General features: G+C 36.2%; 2 protein-coding genes across 2 annotated transcripts; one reads left to right on the top strand and one right to left on the bottom strand.

Annotated features, from left to right (window-relative positions):
* Window positions 1-7395: 7395 nt before the first annotated feature.
* LOC145030541 (uncharacterized) lies at window positions 7396-9603 on the bottom strand. Its single transcript, XM_078978895.1, has 2 exons — window positions 8505-9603; window positions 7396-8423 (listed from the first exon to the last, which is right to left on the bottom strand). The coding sequence occupies exons 1-2, from the start codon at window positions 9601-9603 to the stop codon at window positions 7396-7398; spliced, it is 2127 nt and encodes a 708-aa protein (XP_078835021.1).
* Window positions 9604-12759: 3156 nt separating this feature from the next.
* Window positions 12760-13845, top strand: LOC145030540 (uncharacterized). The gene is made up of 3 exons (XM_078978894.1): window positions 12760-12902; window positions 13082-13230; window positions 13316-13845. The coding sequence occupies exons 1-3, from the start codon at window positions 12760-12762 to the stop codon at window positions 13843-13845; spliced, it is 822 nt and encodes a 273-aa protein (XP_078835020.1).
* Window positions 13846-15309: the final 1464 nt, after the last annotated feature.

Raw genomic sequence — 15309 nt, 5'->3', positions numbered from 1 at the left:
TTTTTGGTGAAATCAAGCATACCCAGTTTAAATTTATTTTGAAAAATCATCGTTTCGTCTATATTGGATCCGAATTCTGAAATATAACGTCTATCCGGTATCAAACCAGGAAGGCTACGCATGCTGCCTACGTGGCAGCTCTAGCCACACGTGAACACCGTCCCAATGGGGTAGGTGTCTTGTAACGTGAAGCTAGCTACGGAGGATGACAACGAATGCGATTGGTGGACCATTTTTTGACCGTTTCTTTTTCTTTCTTTTCTTTTGACCGTTATCAAGATTATATATATATATATATATATATATATATATATATATATATATATATATATATATATATATATATATCATTATTACATACAAAAACCTTCTAACCTTAAGGTCTATGCGTGTATTTCACGATGGATTATTTTGAGCGCGTCAATATACCACGTGAGCCTCAATCGCTGGTATTTTATCCTTCTCCACCGTTTTGTCCGTCAATACATGTATTCCACATATAGAGACATGTGTCTCCTTTTCAGGCACATGCACCGTTTTTCCATTGTCGGTCAACATCAGTACTGATGTTACTTCAAAATTATTTCCTTTTTCTCATTCTAATCAATTTCTCGCTTGATAATGTCATAGATGTAACTGATATTTTCTTTCTCTCTTAAAATGTATCACCACCCCTATCGATGCTGAAACCACCACCGATTCTTCTTCTTCCCTTTTTTCCGACTCAGATAAGACGATTATCCAGGTAACGTATAGCAATGTTCTATCGGTTGGAGGGATTTCAACTCATGGGTTCCAGATTTTATTCTTGCGCCTTTCCCCCAGAAAAATTTGCCCCTTCTTTCTTCTTTCACGTGATTGCTTCACTCCTCACAACTATGAAGCAAAAAAACCCCAATTTTTGGCAAACGACGCCTCTCTTTCTTTCCAACTTTATCTCATGATTTCTCCCAAATTCTGATAAACACAAAGACAAGTTCGCCACCAGTTCTTCTTTGATGTGGTTTTAACAACAAAAAGAAGATGAATGGAATAAACCCTGCCATTGGCTTTAAATTTTCTAGAAACCTTAGATTCTAGGAGACAAGAGGCGTCAGCCCATCATCTGATTGTTTGGGCACCATTCCAAATCGATGAATATTTAATGTATCCCCAAAACGGTAACCCTTATTCAGTTCATTGTTTAATTTTGATTCACTATTCACAATACCATTCATAAAGGCGCTGCTGAAGGATGGGACGATATGCTAATAATAACATATTCAAGTTATATATCGCCGATGATATCGAAATAAGCTCTCATGGTAGAAACTCCGGCTCCACCTCCTCTTGATCTTTTATGTTTTTTTTTTATTATTATTATGACGAGGTCACTTTTTTCTCTGTTTTAATGAGAATTATTTAAGGTTTTGACCAAATTTTGTAGGAAATTGATTGTTTTTTTTATGAAGGTGCTTAGCTATGGTGGAATTAGTCCCAAGGATTCCCAAAAGATTTATCTGAAGATGAACTTGTTCGTTCTTCCTTTCTAATATATGGAACTCCACAGCCACACAAGGGTATTACTAATTTCATTTGCTCGTTTTGTGATCCTATTTTGTTATTCCAACTTTTAATTATATTTATTACAGATTCTTTGATAATCTTTTGTTCACGTTTTGAATCATCATTGATGATGGCCTGAAGGCGCTCCACATAATGTCCGTCCAAAAAAACATATCAGTACTGATCACTATAATCAGCAACCAATATTCTTTTAATTTAATAAAGACCAAATTTATGTACTACAATTTTTAGCGGTTGAAGGCATAGAAAAATACGAGATCCTTAAATCCAGAAATTATGATTTTAGGATTTTTTTTTTAACACTTTGTATGTACAATTTTTCTTCAAATTTTCATTTTCATGAAAATAATCTTGGTTGATGAACTTATGCACAACTTTAGTTATAGGTATCATTTGTTTTTGTTAGGGAGACATACGAGAAAATATGTTATGCTTGATCCATTGAGGTATTTATTGCAAAATTATCATTTGTTCCTACAAGCTAAATAGGATTCTTTTTTTTTGCAAGCTTTCCTCACATTTTTCCATCGAATATTTGAGTAATGACAAACTGGGAGTAATTTTTGTGAAAATTTTAGATGTCTGGCGCTCAATTGCCTGTGCCGATAAGCAAGAATGTGTTTGATCGTCAACATAGCAATTCTCTTACAATTTCCAAACTCAGAATACTAGAATGATGGTAAACCCTTTAATTGTAATTTTTTTTTTACGTTCTTTGGGTTTTTAGGAAGCAACTCTTTGTCATTTAGTTGATGTTTTTGTTGACAGATTTGTTATCTCGTTTATTATAATTGTTTGTCATTCAGGTTGTACTCATAACAACAGAAAGTTGTGGATCAAACACTAACAAAATTGTTTTTGTTGTTGACCCCGACGAACAAAGTTCAAAGATTTCATCATAAGTTCAGCGTTTATAAGTTATTCTTTTGCCGCTTATCCTGCGTTTGACCAAATGTTTATTTGGATAACCACCTTTTTTGAGGAATAAGTTGGTGGAATTACTATTAGTTTTGACTAGATCCGATACAAAATGCAAAAATTCCAATAGAATTGAACTTTACATTGATCTTTTTTATTGAACAAATTATATACCATTTTCAAGAACTCACAACCCAGCTCACATCTGGTATGCACATTGCTCAATATGATGTAACAATCTATTAATATAGGAAGATTATTCCATGTATTTTGAATTTAATTTTAAACTTGTTACTTGTTCTATTTTTATGCAATTATATTGTTATGCATTTTCTTAATTGGTTATAACATTCTGAACTCATGGAGACTTTTGTTTGACAATGCCCTGATAGGTGTCCAATGAAATTTCTTAGAGGATCAGAATGTCATGGAAAAAGAGGGTAAGAACATAAACGTTCCTCCCTTTCTTCATATTTTTCTTGTAGGTTTTGCGTGCTTTAGTTTTGCGATTTCCTATCGATGAGGATCAATATTTGGGTGTCATATCTAAATTTGAGATGATGGCAACTTTTACCATGCGTTTTTCCTTTTGCTTTGTGAAGGTATGCTTCCTCCTTTGTAAACCATATTATTTAAGAAAAGATGCCCAAAACACCATTAAAATGAGTCATTAATGGTTGTAGGTCATTACCATTCGATTTACCACGGTGAGTCGGTTTGGAATGGAACGAACCGTTCAAAATATGTTGTTTTGTAAATAATATATTTTTTTGATAAAAGAATGACCAGAATACCCTTTTAAAGAAAAAAAAATTGTTTTATGATATTTCTGTATTGATAGTATTTTATAAATAGAATTTGGATGTGGGAGAAATGTACTTTATAGACATGAGGATACATTTTGCATGTGTAATGGTTGTTCATTTATGAAACTAATTGCCTGCTTTCATTACCATTATGGGTAATGCACTTCATTTCTTACCCGTAATAACAGCATACTTACATTTTGAGTCGAACTCACAGGTTTAGTGTTTTATTTATTGCCATTATTTTTAGTTCACTTTAAACTTGGTTGGGATGTCAAGCCCACCAAGCAAATTACACCCTTTGATTGCTAAATAAACGTAATATAATGGTAAAAAGGGGTATCGATCCTCGGGGAAATGGTTGTATTCAATCACCAATGCAATTCAGTAGAACTAGTGAAATTAAACTAACTAACTACAATTAAAATAAAGGGGGGGGAGTGTTTGATTACTTGATAACTAAAATACTTGAATAACTAAAAACCTTGCAATTAAGCAAGTTGATGAGATGCTCAAAGGTTGGGAATAATTGGTTAACTAAGGCAATTCAACACAATGAACATTTGTGTGTTTATCATTAGGATCTAATACAAAGCTTATCCTTCATCCCAAATTGGTTATAGCAATCATGAAGCATGATATGCCAAGATTCCTCATAGGTAGTATGGAGGTTGGGGAAGCCCACAACACACCTTCTTAATTAAGATCAAGGGTCAATTGAAGCAATTAATCCCAAGAAATCAATTAGCCTTAAGAATGAAGGAATCCCCAATTCCTAGAGGATGTCAAATGCTTACACATCCATAAAGGAGATATGATTCATAAGCTAGAGATGATTTCTACCATCATAAAGCCTTTGTTCTAGATGAATTCAATGATCCAATGCAAAATCAATGAAATAAATCAACTATTGCTCAATCAAACACTAAGCTCATGATCAAAGTATCAAATAAGCATAAGAATTGCAAACTAGAATCATAAACATGGAATAAATTGATAATCAACATAAATCCTTCAAAACCCACAAACATTCATTGGTTTTCAGCCAAAGTCAACCAAATAAGAGTATTAGCCACTCATGGCAACAAAGTAACAAGAACAATAATCTAATTGCATAAAGAAACTACCTAAGATTTGGAAAGATGAAAGGAAATGATTTCTAGCTCCCAAAATCGCCTCTTGCAGGTCTCCAATGGTGGAAAATCGTGAATGAGCTTCTAGATCTGATCCCCAAGGGTTATGGCAAGCCAAATGACCAAAATGCCCAAACTGGGCAGTTGCGCGGGTACCCGCGCGACGAAAATTCCACCCGTGTAAATGTTGCTGTATATTATTGGTCCACCAAGCCACTCCACCCTTCCACTACCAAAGATTCCTTTGGTCCCCCTCCTTGTCCGTGTAATTTGAAATGCACCAATCATCATTTAGCCACCAAATGGATGCTCCAAGCCCAAAATTTGAATTTTATGATCCATCTTCACAAGCCCAAATAATCTAAGCTAATAACTTTCAAAGCGCAATTCTTCCTTTTTGATTCCGCCAAGCTTAATAATGCCTCGGGAGCCGACTAAGCCCGTCTCCAATCAACCCGCAACCGCAACAAGCACCGAAAAACCTACAAAATATCTCATGCAACATAACATGCACCCGGTACGATCCATACTAAAGAAAAATAAATAAAATAAAATGCATTTATGATAAAAAGATCTAAAAATCTAAAATAAACTAATAAAAATAAGGAAATAAAATAAGCTATCAAATCACCCCAAGCTTAAACCTAACTTGTCCTCAAGTTAGAACAAGACTAAAAATGAGCTCGGGATGAACTATCTAAAAAGGAAAAAGAAAGATACCATAGAACTTGGTCAACATCAGTCAACATGGTCAGAATTAGTCCTTCATGGACCCTACGCATCTTCAAAATGTTCCCCGCTTTAGAGCCATAAACCACATTCTCAACCACTTGATGGGCGAATAGATCACGGCTGGATGCGGTCGCGGTGTGCAAGACAAAGGAAACAGAGATGCGCCCAGTGGGGGCATTTTAAATCACCAATGTAGACCATAGTGCACGAAGGAAAGGCGCCTCTTCACACACTATGATTCCTACATTTGTCAGGCCAAAGTGTATAATAACGAAATAGGGTTTTGCAGCACGGCCTCCGGGCAAACACCCAGTTTCAGAGGCTTCTCCCTTGTACTATCCTTTACAGTCTACCTTCTCATCGTCGGGGCCTTTTCTCACCAAAAATCAAAAATAAAATAAAATAATAAAAATTATACTTAACCTAAATCTAAACCTAACAACCTAAATCTTCAATTTTGAACTTCTGTTATTGGGTCTTCAATCACATTCGCTGCTTGACATCTAGGTTTTTTTTTTTTGCAAACTAGATATATAACATAAGTCTTGAACTTGGAATCTTGTTCTTCTTTTTGTGTTGCTCTTTTTCTTCATTTTTTGCTTCTTTGTTTTTGTTGCTTTTCTTGAATCATCTTTAATAGGCTCTTATTTTCTTCACTTTTTCAAATGTCTTCATTCTTTGTGTTGCTTCTTGGAAGGTCTAAGGATTTTCACCAAGTACCATAGGACTCCAATAGTGAAAATTGAGTGATAGATGGAGGCTAATATGAGCACCTAATGATCATTGATAATGTGCCAAGATCAACTAAAAAGGGTGGGGAATGACTCAAAAATGGGTGTTACCGAAAAGACTTGGTCCTAAAAGATGTGAATTGGGGGGACCCACTTCAAAGTTCATTAAGCACCTCAATGCAAGGTGTGATAAACAAAATCTATCTAACTATCTACTCTAGACCCCTAGAAAAATGATAACCTATCATAAAAGGCGATGAGAATCTAACTAAACAAGGCTCGGACGAGACTCGGGAGTATTAAGGGGTACTCCCTCCAAAACCAAGATGTGAGTCTTCAATATCTTCAATGTCTTCAAAATACCTTACCGGGCTAGTCTTTGCTCGCACACATTGGCATGACCAACCACATCCCTCCGCACCTAGACCCAATCAAGCTACCTGCATCTGACCCCCACACAAGCGGTCTCAAAGTGGTCTGTGAGGCTCAAAACGTGCCCCATTCATCAAATACAAGGAATTCCATATCAAGACCCAGGACCAATCTATGATTCAATACTTATGACTCGGCGCTATGGTACCTGTAGGGATGAGAAGACAAGAGAGAACAAAAATGCATGAACTTAAACTAGAATGCTTCTAAAAAGTATGAAAATTAGAAAAGAAAGAAAGAAAATATGCAATATTTTTGAATTTTTTATGCAATTTTTATGAATGCCCTAAATGACTAACTCTAAATGCAACTATATACAACCTAAATGCAATAAAAATAAAAGATTAGATTACCTCACCCCAAGCTTAAAATTAAGCATTGTCCTTAATGCTTAGGATGAGAGTAAGGAATGATCATATTGGGATCAAGATAGATGAGGCCCGAGAGGATGGTATGGAAGCAACACATGGATCGCATAATGATGCTTGGATGGAGTTCTTGGCCACCTAAATACACATGGATGAAAACTTGGTCACGCAAAGGACGCATATGAAATGGCTCGAAATTTTCTTATGAAATGACATATTTGCGTGGGTACCCTCGCAAAATTTACGCGGGTGGTGGGCAGCCGTGCGCACATGTCAGAATACATCCCATGTTGGGGTAATTTGGAACTCGGAATCTGCGCAGCTGGGGGTCGATCGCGCAAAGTCTGCGCGGGCACCCGCGCGAAAGTCAAATTTTTGGAAATTTTCAAACTTCACCAAAATCACTGGAAGACTTCTATATGCTTATTTTTAGGCCAACTTCAAGTTTAGAAACACTCAAAACTTCAAGCGGAGATTATATATTCACAATGCATTTATTTAACGTCTTTGCCAAGACATAACCCCGCTTCCGTCAGCCTTCGTAAATCGGGGTTTCCATTGTTACGTTGTCGAATTCTCCCGTGTCAAAGCCTTCATAAAATAGTTTCAAATGGTGCCCATTCACTTTGAAGATTTGGTTTGTTTCCAAACTCTTGATTTCAACCAAACTAGGATCAAACACTTTTATAACAATAAAAGGTCCATGCCATCAATATCGCAATTTTCCCGGGAATAACTTTAAGCGTGAATGATAAAGAAGAACTTTTTGACCCGGAATAAAGTGTTTTTGGGTTATATGCTTGTCATGAAATGCGTTTTTCTTCTCTTTGCACCTTTTGAACCTTTTAATCATCTTCTTCTTGACCACTTCCATCATTGGAGGATCCAATCTTCTTTGAGGTTCCCTCTTAGGATTACAATCATCTTCCATGATTATTTTGTCTGTGCATACATTAGGGCTTATCCTGTTTATTGGATAAATCACATCAACCCGATATAATGGAGAAATGTTACTAGGGTACCTCATTCCTTCAAAGATGTTGAAGTGAATGGTTTCTCCATCAAACTCCATAGTTATCTTTCCTTTATGGACATCAATGATTGTGTGAGCGGTATGCATGAAAGGTCTTCCAAGGAGGATCATAGATGATTTGGAAGGAGTCTTCTCTTCAAGATCAATGACATAAAAATCTGTCGGAAAAACAAGTTGATTAACTTGTACTAACACATCCTCCAACACTCCTCTTGGAGACACACTTGACTTGTCCGCTAATTGAATAATGACTCCGATTTCTTCCAAAGGTCCAACATTGAGAGATTGAAAAACCGAGTATGGCATGACATTGATTGAGGCTCCAAGATCTAGCATGGCACTTTCAACATGTAAATCACCAATGGTACAAGGTCTAGCAAACATTCTCGGGTCTTTGCATTTGGGTGGAAGCTTCTTTTGGATTACCACGGATATATTTGCATTTACTTGAATCTTCTCATTTGTCTTGAATTTTCTCTTGCTGGTGCACAAATCCTTAAGAAATTTGGCGTAACGTGGGATTTGCTTAATGGCATCCAATAGTGAAATGTTGAGTTGAACCTTGCGGAAAGTCTCAAGAAACGCTTTCTCTTCTTCTTGTTTCTTTGAGGAAGCCAAACGGGATGGAAAAGGTGGTGGTATGACCAATGGTTTGATGGATTTGTTGGAAGGGTTGGGTTGATCAACATTTGGCACAACCGGTTCTTTTGGATGAACCACAACTTTTGGAGGTTCCACGATGATCACTTCATCTTCTTCTTATCTTGAAACTCTTTTAGGTTGACTTTCTCCAAGTGTTTTCCCACTTCGCAAGGTGATGGCACTCACATTGGGGTTCTTCTCGGTTTGTGATGGAAGTTTACCCCTTTGTTCTATCTTGTTGAGAGCGGTTGCCAAGTCTCCAATTTGTGCTTGAATGTTGGAGAAAGTATTCTTGGTTTCTTGTTGAAATTGGGTTTGACTTTGAGCAAGAGAAGTAACAAGTTCTTGAAGGCTAATTTGATGGTTACCACTTGATTGACCTTGTTGTGGAGGGTGTTGGTAATTTGGAGGGTTATAAGAATTTTGTGGATATGGAGGTTTTTGGGATTGGTATTGTGGATGTTGGGGTCTCATCAAAAGATTTGGTGGATTTTGCTTTGGTGGATAAGGGTTGTTTTGGGTATTCCTCCAATTTGGGTTGAAATTGTTTTGAAATCCCATGGCTCTTGGTTGAATTTGATATCCGCCCATTGCATTCACATCTTCCGGTTCACTTCCAAGTGTGGGACACTTATCTGTATAATGACCCGTCACTGCACAAATACCACATACCATCAATTGTTGACCACTTCCCACCACCATTTGACTTAACACATTAGTCAAATCCAAGAGCTTTGATTCCAAATGTTGAGTGTTGCTAACTTCACCAACCACTTGTGTAGAATTTCTCTTCATGTCATTTCGAGTCCCAAAATTCCTTTGATTTTGAGAAATGGTACCAAAAAGTAATCGGATCTCGTGATGGGTTTTGTTGAAGATGTCACCACCACTTGAAGCATCAATCATCCTCCGATATTTTTCATTCATACCCTCATAAAACTGTTGAAGAAGTAGTTGTTCGGGTATATTGTGTTGAGGACAACTTGTACACAAATTATTGAAGCGCTGCCAAAAATCATGAAATGTTTCATTTTCCCTTTGACGAATCCCCAAAATGTCACTTCGTTGGCTTGATATCCGGGAGGTGGAATAGAATTTTCTATTGAAGGCCTTGAGTAACTCTTCCCATGTGTGAATAGATCCTGATGGTAAGTTGAATAACCACTCTCTAGCTTTGTCTTCCAAGGTGAGCGGGAATGCGATTAACTTGAAATCATCCAATGTCACATTATCGGGCAACATGCTAACACACATCATATGAAAGGACTTCAAATGCTTTTGAGGATCTTCTCTATCCAACCCATGGAACTTGGTAAGTTGATGGATGAAACTTGACTTCAATTAAATCCCCCGGCGGTTTGCGGGATAAACAACAGCAAGAGGTGTATGAGTAACATCCGTTTCCATCATTTGTCTAAGTGTCAACTCTTGAGGAGGATTGGGTGTATTGGGGTTATTGGGATATTGTTGCAAGTAATTGGGTGGTTGTTGGTAAGGTGGATATGGGTATTGTTGGGGATTGTAGATTGGTGGTGAATAAGGTTGATAGTTAGGGTATTGGTTGTAAGGAGGTTGTTGTTCTGGGTATATTGGGTTTTGGTACATTGGAGGGGGTTGGTAATTGGGTTGAGTTGGGTAATTTACTTGTTGAACTTGAAAATCATTGTTTTGAGGTTGGTTGTTTTGGTGGAAGTGTTGGTTTTTTAGTTGTGGTGGTGGTTGATAATTGGGTTGGTTTTGAGGAGGGGCTTGATTCCAAGGTGGCATATCAATGAGAGGTTGTGGTTGTTGTCTTGGTTGATGGGGTAGGGTATTGGCATCTTGATTGATTGGGTTTGGGTTGGGATTATGAGGTGGAGTGTGATTCATGGCTATGTGGTTTTCAAACAGAATGTATTCAAAGGAATGACCAACAATTGGAGAACTCGGTTCGGTGTCGGTATCACTTGAAGTATGAACTTGATCTTCTATGTTGATTAATGGAGAAGAGGAAGAAGCTTGAACTAGTTGTTGTTGCTTTGCTTGTTTGGCTAACTTTTTCAACCTTTTTGCTTCTCTTTCAATTTCCAGATTGTAGAGTAGTTCACCGGTTCTTGTAGACCTAGGCATAAACAATCAAATAACAATAACCAATTTCCCCGTCAACGACGCCAAAACTTGATTGGGATGTCAAGCCCACCAAGCAAATTACATCTTTTGATTGCTAAATAAACGTAATATAATGGTAAAAAGGGGTATCGATCCTCGGGGAAATGGTTGTATTCAATCACCAATGCAATTCAGTAGAACTAGTAAAATTAAACTAACTAACTACAATTAAAGTAAAAGGGGGGGGGGTGTTTGATTACTTGATAACTAAAAACCTTGAATAACTAAAAACCTTGCAATTAAGCAAGTTGATGAGATGCTCAAAGGTTGGGAATAATTGGTTAACTAAGGCAATTCAACACAATGAACATTTGTGTGTTTATCATTAGGATCTAATATAAAGCTTATCCTTCATCCCAAATTGGTTATAGCAATCATGAAGCATGATATGCCAAGATTCCTCATAGGTAGTATGGAGGTTGGGGAAGCCCACAACACACCTTCTTAATTAAGATCAAGGGTCAATTGAAGCAATTAATCCCAAGAAATCAATTAGCCTTAAGAATGAAGGAATCCCCAATTCCTAGAGGATGTCAAATGCTTACACATCCATAAAGGAGATATGATTCATAAGCTAGAGATGATTTATACCATCATAAAGCCTTTGTTCTAGATGAATTCAATGATCCAATGCAAAATCAATGAAATAAATCAACTATTGCTCAATCAAACACTAAGCTCATGATCAAAGTATCAAATAAGCATAAGAATTGCAAACTAGAATCATAAACATGGAATAAATTGATAATCAACATAAATCCTTCAAAACCCACAAACATTCATTGGTTTTCAGCCAAAGTCAACCAAATAAGAGTATTAGCCACTCATGGCAACAAAGTAACAAGAACAATAATCTAATTGCATAAAGAAACTACCTAAGATTTGGAAAGATGAAAGGAAATGATTTCTAGCTCCCAAAATCGCCTCTTGCAGGTCTCCAATGGTGGAAAATCGTGAATGAGCTTCTAGATCTGATCCCCAAGGGTTATGGCAAGCCAAATGACCAAAATGCCCAAACTGGGCAGTTGCGCGGGTACCCGCGCGACGAAAATTCCACCCGTGTAAATGTTGCTGTATATTATTGGTCCACCAAGCCACTCCACCCTTCCACTACCAAAGATTCCTTTGGTCCCCCTCCTTGTCCGTGTAATTTGAAATGCACCAATCATCATTTAGCCACCAAATGGATGCTCCAAGCCCAAAATTTGAATTTTATGATCCATCTTCACAAGCCCAAATAATCTAAGCTAATAACTTTCAAAGCGCAATTCTTCCTTTTTGATTCCGCCAAGCCCAATAATGCCTCGGGAGCCGACTAAGCCCGTCTCCAATCAACCCGCAACCGCAACAAGCACCGAAAAACCTACAAAATATCTCATGCAACATAACAAGCACCCGGTACGATCCATACTAAAGAAAAATAAATAAAATAAAATGCATTAATGATAAAAAGATCTAAAAATCTAAAATAAACTATTAAAAATAAGGAAATAAAATAAGCTATCATACTTTGTAGATTAAAATTAACTACATTGTACTTTTGTACATTTTCGAACATAATGAACATGTTCACTTCTGTTAGGTTATGTATCAATGGAAGCCAAATTAACAGAGTTTGGTGTAGAAGAGTAGGCTACGCCAACCACGATAAGGATATATAGTGGGCCACTACAATTTGAATTAATAGCCTATGCTTACCATACAAGGTAAAAGCAGAAAATTCGTTGTCATCTTCAGATATTATATTAGTGAAAATGACTTTAAAATATTTTAAAATTTATATTTAAATCAGGTGAGAAGGGTCATGATGGGAGGCTCATGTTCATTGGTTCTTTGTACGATTTCATGTGGAAGGGGTGATATGTTCTATGAATTCAGATTTGATGGTCCTTGGAATTGAATTCATTTTTTTCCGATTGTAATTGTATTTAATTTTGATTTCTAAGTGTGTTAATCGCAAGAAATAGCAATATACTTTCATTTATTTGTTTATCATGGAATTATCCTTCCATTTCTTCCTATTGCAATATCACAATGCCTTTTGAAGATTTAAAGTAACACTTAAATTACCTTTCGTGGGTCGTGCTTAGCACAACCCATAAACATTCCTAGTATATATATATATATATATATATATATATATATATATATATATATATATATATATTGAAACAAAACTTAATACACATATATAAATACATACAAAACATATAAACAAACACATTTCCATTCACACTTTCAAACATAGATATGAATAATTTTGCGGGTTCGATTGTTTCTTCTTCATCCGATGATGAAAGCTCTGATATAGATGATTTGGTGTTGCACAAGATGTTGTCTGCAGCACGCAATAGGGTGCAACAAAGAGGTGAAAGTTCAAATACCGAGAAGAGGCATAGAATTTCGATATATTGGGATCGTATGGCAGCACACGGCTTTTGGTACGTGATTACTTTGCCCCTGATAATTTGTACGACCTATCAAAATTTGAAGACCGATTTCGTATTAGTAGAAATTTATTTTTACGTATTGCTAGAGATTTGGAAAACAATTATGAGTTTTTCCAATTTAGATGGGATGCAAGAGGTAAACGTGGTTTTATTACTCTGCAAAAATGCACAGCAGCCCTTAGACAATTGGCATACGGCATAGCAACAGTTGCTTCAAATGAGTATCTGAAAATGTCTGAGAGGACTGGACGAGAATGTGCTTATCTTTTTTGTGAGTATGTCATAGCTTTATGGTGACATATATTTGCGACATCCAACTAGAAATGATATTGAACAATTGTATGCCGCACATGAAGCTAAACATGGCTTACCAGGAATGCTTGGCAGTATTGATTCTACACATTGGGAGTGGGTAAATTGTCCCAATGCATGGCGAGGTCAATTCACACGAGGTGATCAAAGTGTCCTGACTATTATACTAGAGGCCGTTGCATCACATGACTTATGGATTTGGCATGAATTCTTTGATACGGCGGGGTTAAACAACGACCTGAATGTGCTTGGAGCCTCTCCGATATTTAATGATATTTTGCAGGGTAAAGCACCAAGCATGTCGTTTGTTGTGAATGAACATCAATATAATTATGGGTATTATTTTGGTGATGGGATATATCTAGAGTACGATATGTTTGTCAAGTCGTACTCATTTACGGCCGATGAAAAACGAAAATTGTTCAAGTTAGCACAAGAATCGGCAAGGAATGATGTGGAATGGGCATTTGGGGTCCTCAAACAAAAGTGGCACATTATCAAACATCCGGCACAGTCATGGGATATGGCGAAATGGACGAAGGTGTTGACTGCTTGTTTATTTTACATAACATGATAATTGAAGAATATGGCAGGGCTATTTGTATGTATAATCCGGAAGATATTCTTAACCCACCTACAGTAATACAAGTCGGCAGTCCTGCATACTTCACACGAGTTTTGGAAATACAAAATATTGGAACACATTACAATTTATGTTATGATTTGACTGAGCATATATGACAAAGGCAACACGTTGGTGTTGACAACGACAAAGATGATGACGAGGATGACGACGAGTAATATTTTTATATGGTTTTTTTAAGTAATTTAGGTTTTAAATGATTATGTTTTTTTAAGTATTGTAGCTTTTAAATTTTTCTAGTTTTTAAATTAGTGTAAAATGCTTTTAATTAATATTTATGTTTTTTGTTTTGTTTAATAATTATTTTTTAATTTAAGCTAATATTGTCAAAAAAATATATATAGAAAAGAAAAATAACCAATGATGTTGAATGGTAACCATTTCCAAGGGTTAGTGGGTTACTAGTGGGATTGTAGTGGAGGTGATGTGACGCTAATGTAGCGTGACTTTTTGAGTAGGCTGGTGGTAACCATACCCCTTAGCCTAATGTGATCCCCTATATATAACATGTCGGACCTTTGTTTTGAACTCATTGTTGTTTCAGACCTCATTTCGAAGTTTATACCCGTTGTTCTTGACTACATCAATTTCAAAAAATATATTCTCCTATCAGTGAAAAATATACAATCTTTATAGAAATACATAGATTTTTTGTATGATTATATGGCTTTTGTATGATTATATGTGAATATATGTATATACTAGAAAAACGACATTTAAAAAAAATCATGTTTTTGAATATGTCTGGAACACATTGAACTGATCTGAAATGCCTATAATGTTTTGGAACATGTAGAACATCTACAAAATGTCAAGAATTGTTCCATAATATAGTCCAAATTGTTGTCCTTATTCCATAATGGTGTCCGGAATATAAATTATAATTCGAAATGGTGTCCTTTTAGTCCAAAATATGCACTTTTAGCCTAATTTGAATTCTTTTAATTGTAGCATTATGATAGAACATAGGGTCACATGTTAGAGAGTTGGTGGGTCAGAAAATATAAAATCAACCCAACCTATATAATATATGGGTTGGCGGGTTGACATGTCATAGGTTGGTGGGTTGGAAACTTCAACCCACCCCAACCCATATACCCCATTTAAGTATATGGATTTGCGGGTTCACAAGTTAATTGGTCGAATACATCCCATATAACTCGTTTAATAAATAAGCAACGCATTTTAAAAATGATGTTTTTTCAACATAAAGTCATAAAGTGATTAAACTAATTAACATAAAAAAGAGTTTTTCAACATAAGTTCATGAAGTCATTAACATCCAAATAAAAATGAAAAAATGAAAACATTCATGCAAAGTTTATACGTTCTTCATTCGTGACTCGTCAATATCTAAAAATGATATGTGTTTTCGTAGCGCCTGAGTTGCCAAGT

This window comes from Lactuca saligna, chromosome 2 (genome assembly GCF_052625555.1).
Source record: "Lactuca saligna cultivar CGN05327 chromosome 2, ASM5262555v1, whole genome shotgun sequence".
Taxonomy (NCBI): Eukaryota; Viridiplantae; Streptophyta; class Magnoliopsida; order Asterales; family Asteraceae; genus Lactuca; species Lactuca saligna.
This window is presented reverse-complemented; position numbering and strand designations above follow the sequence as displayed.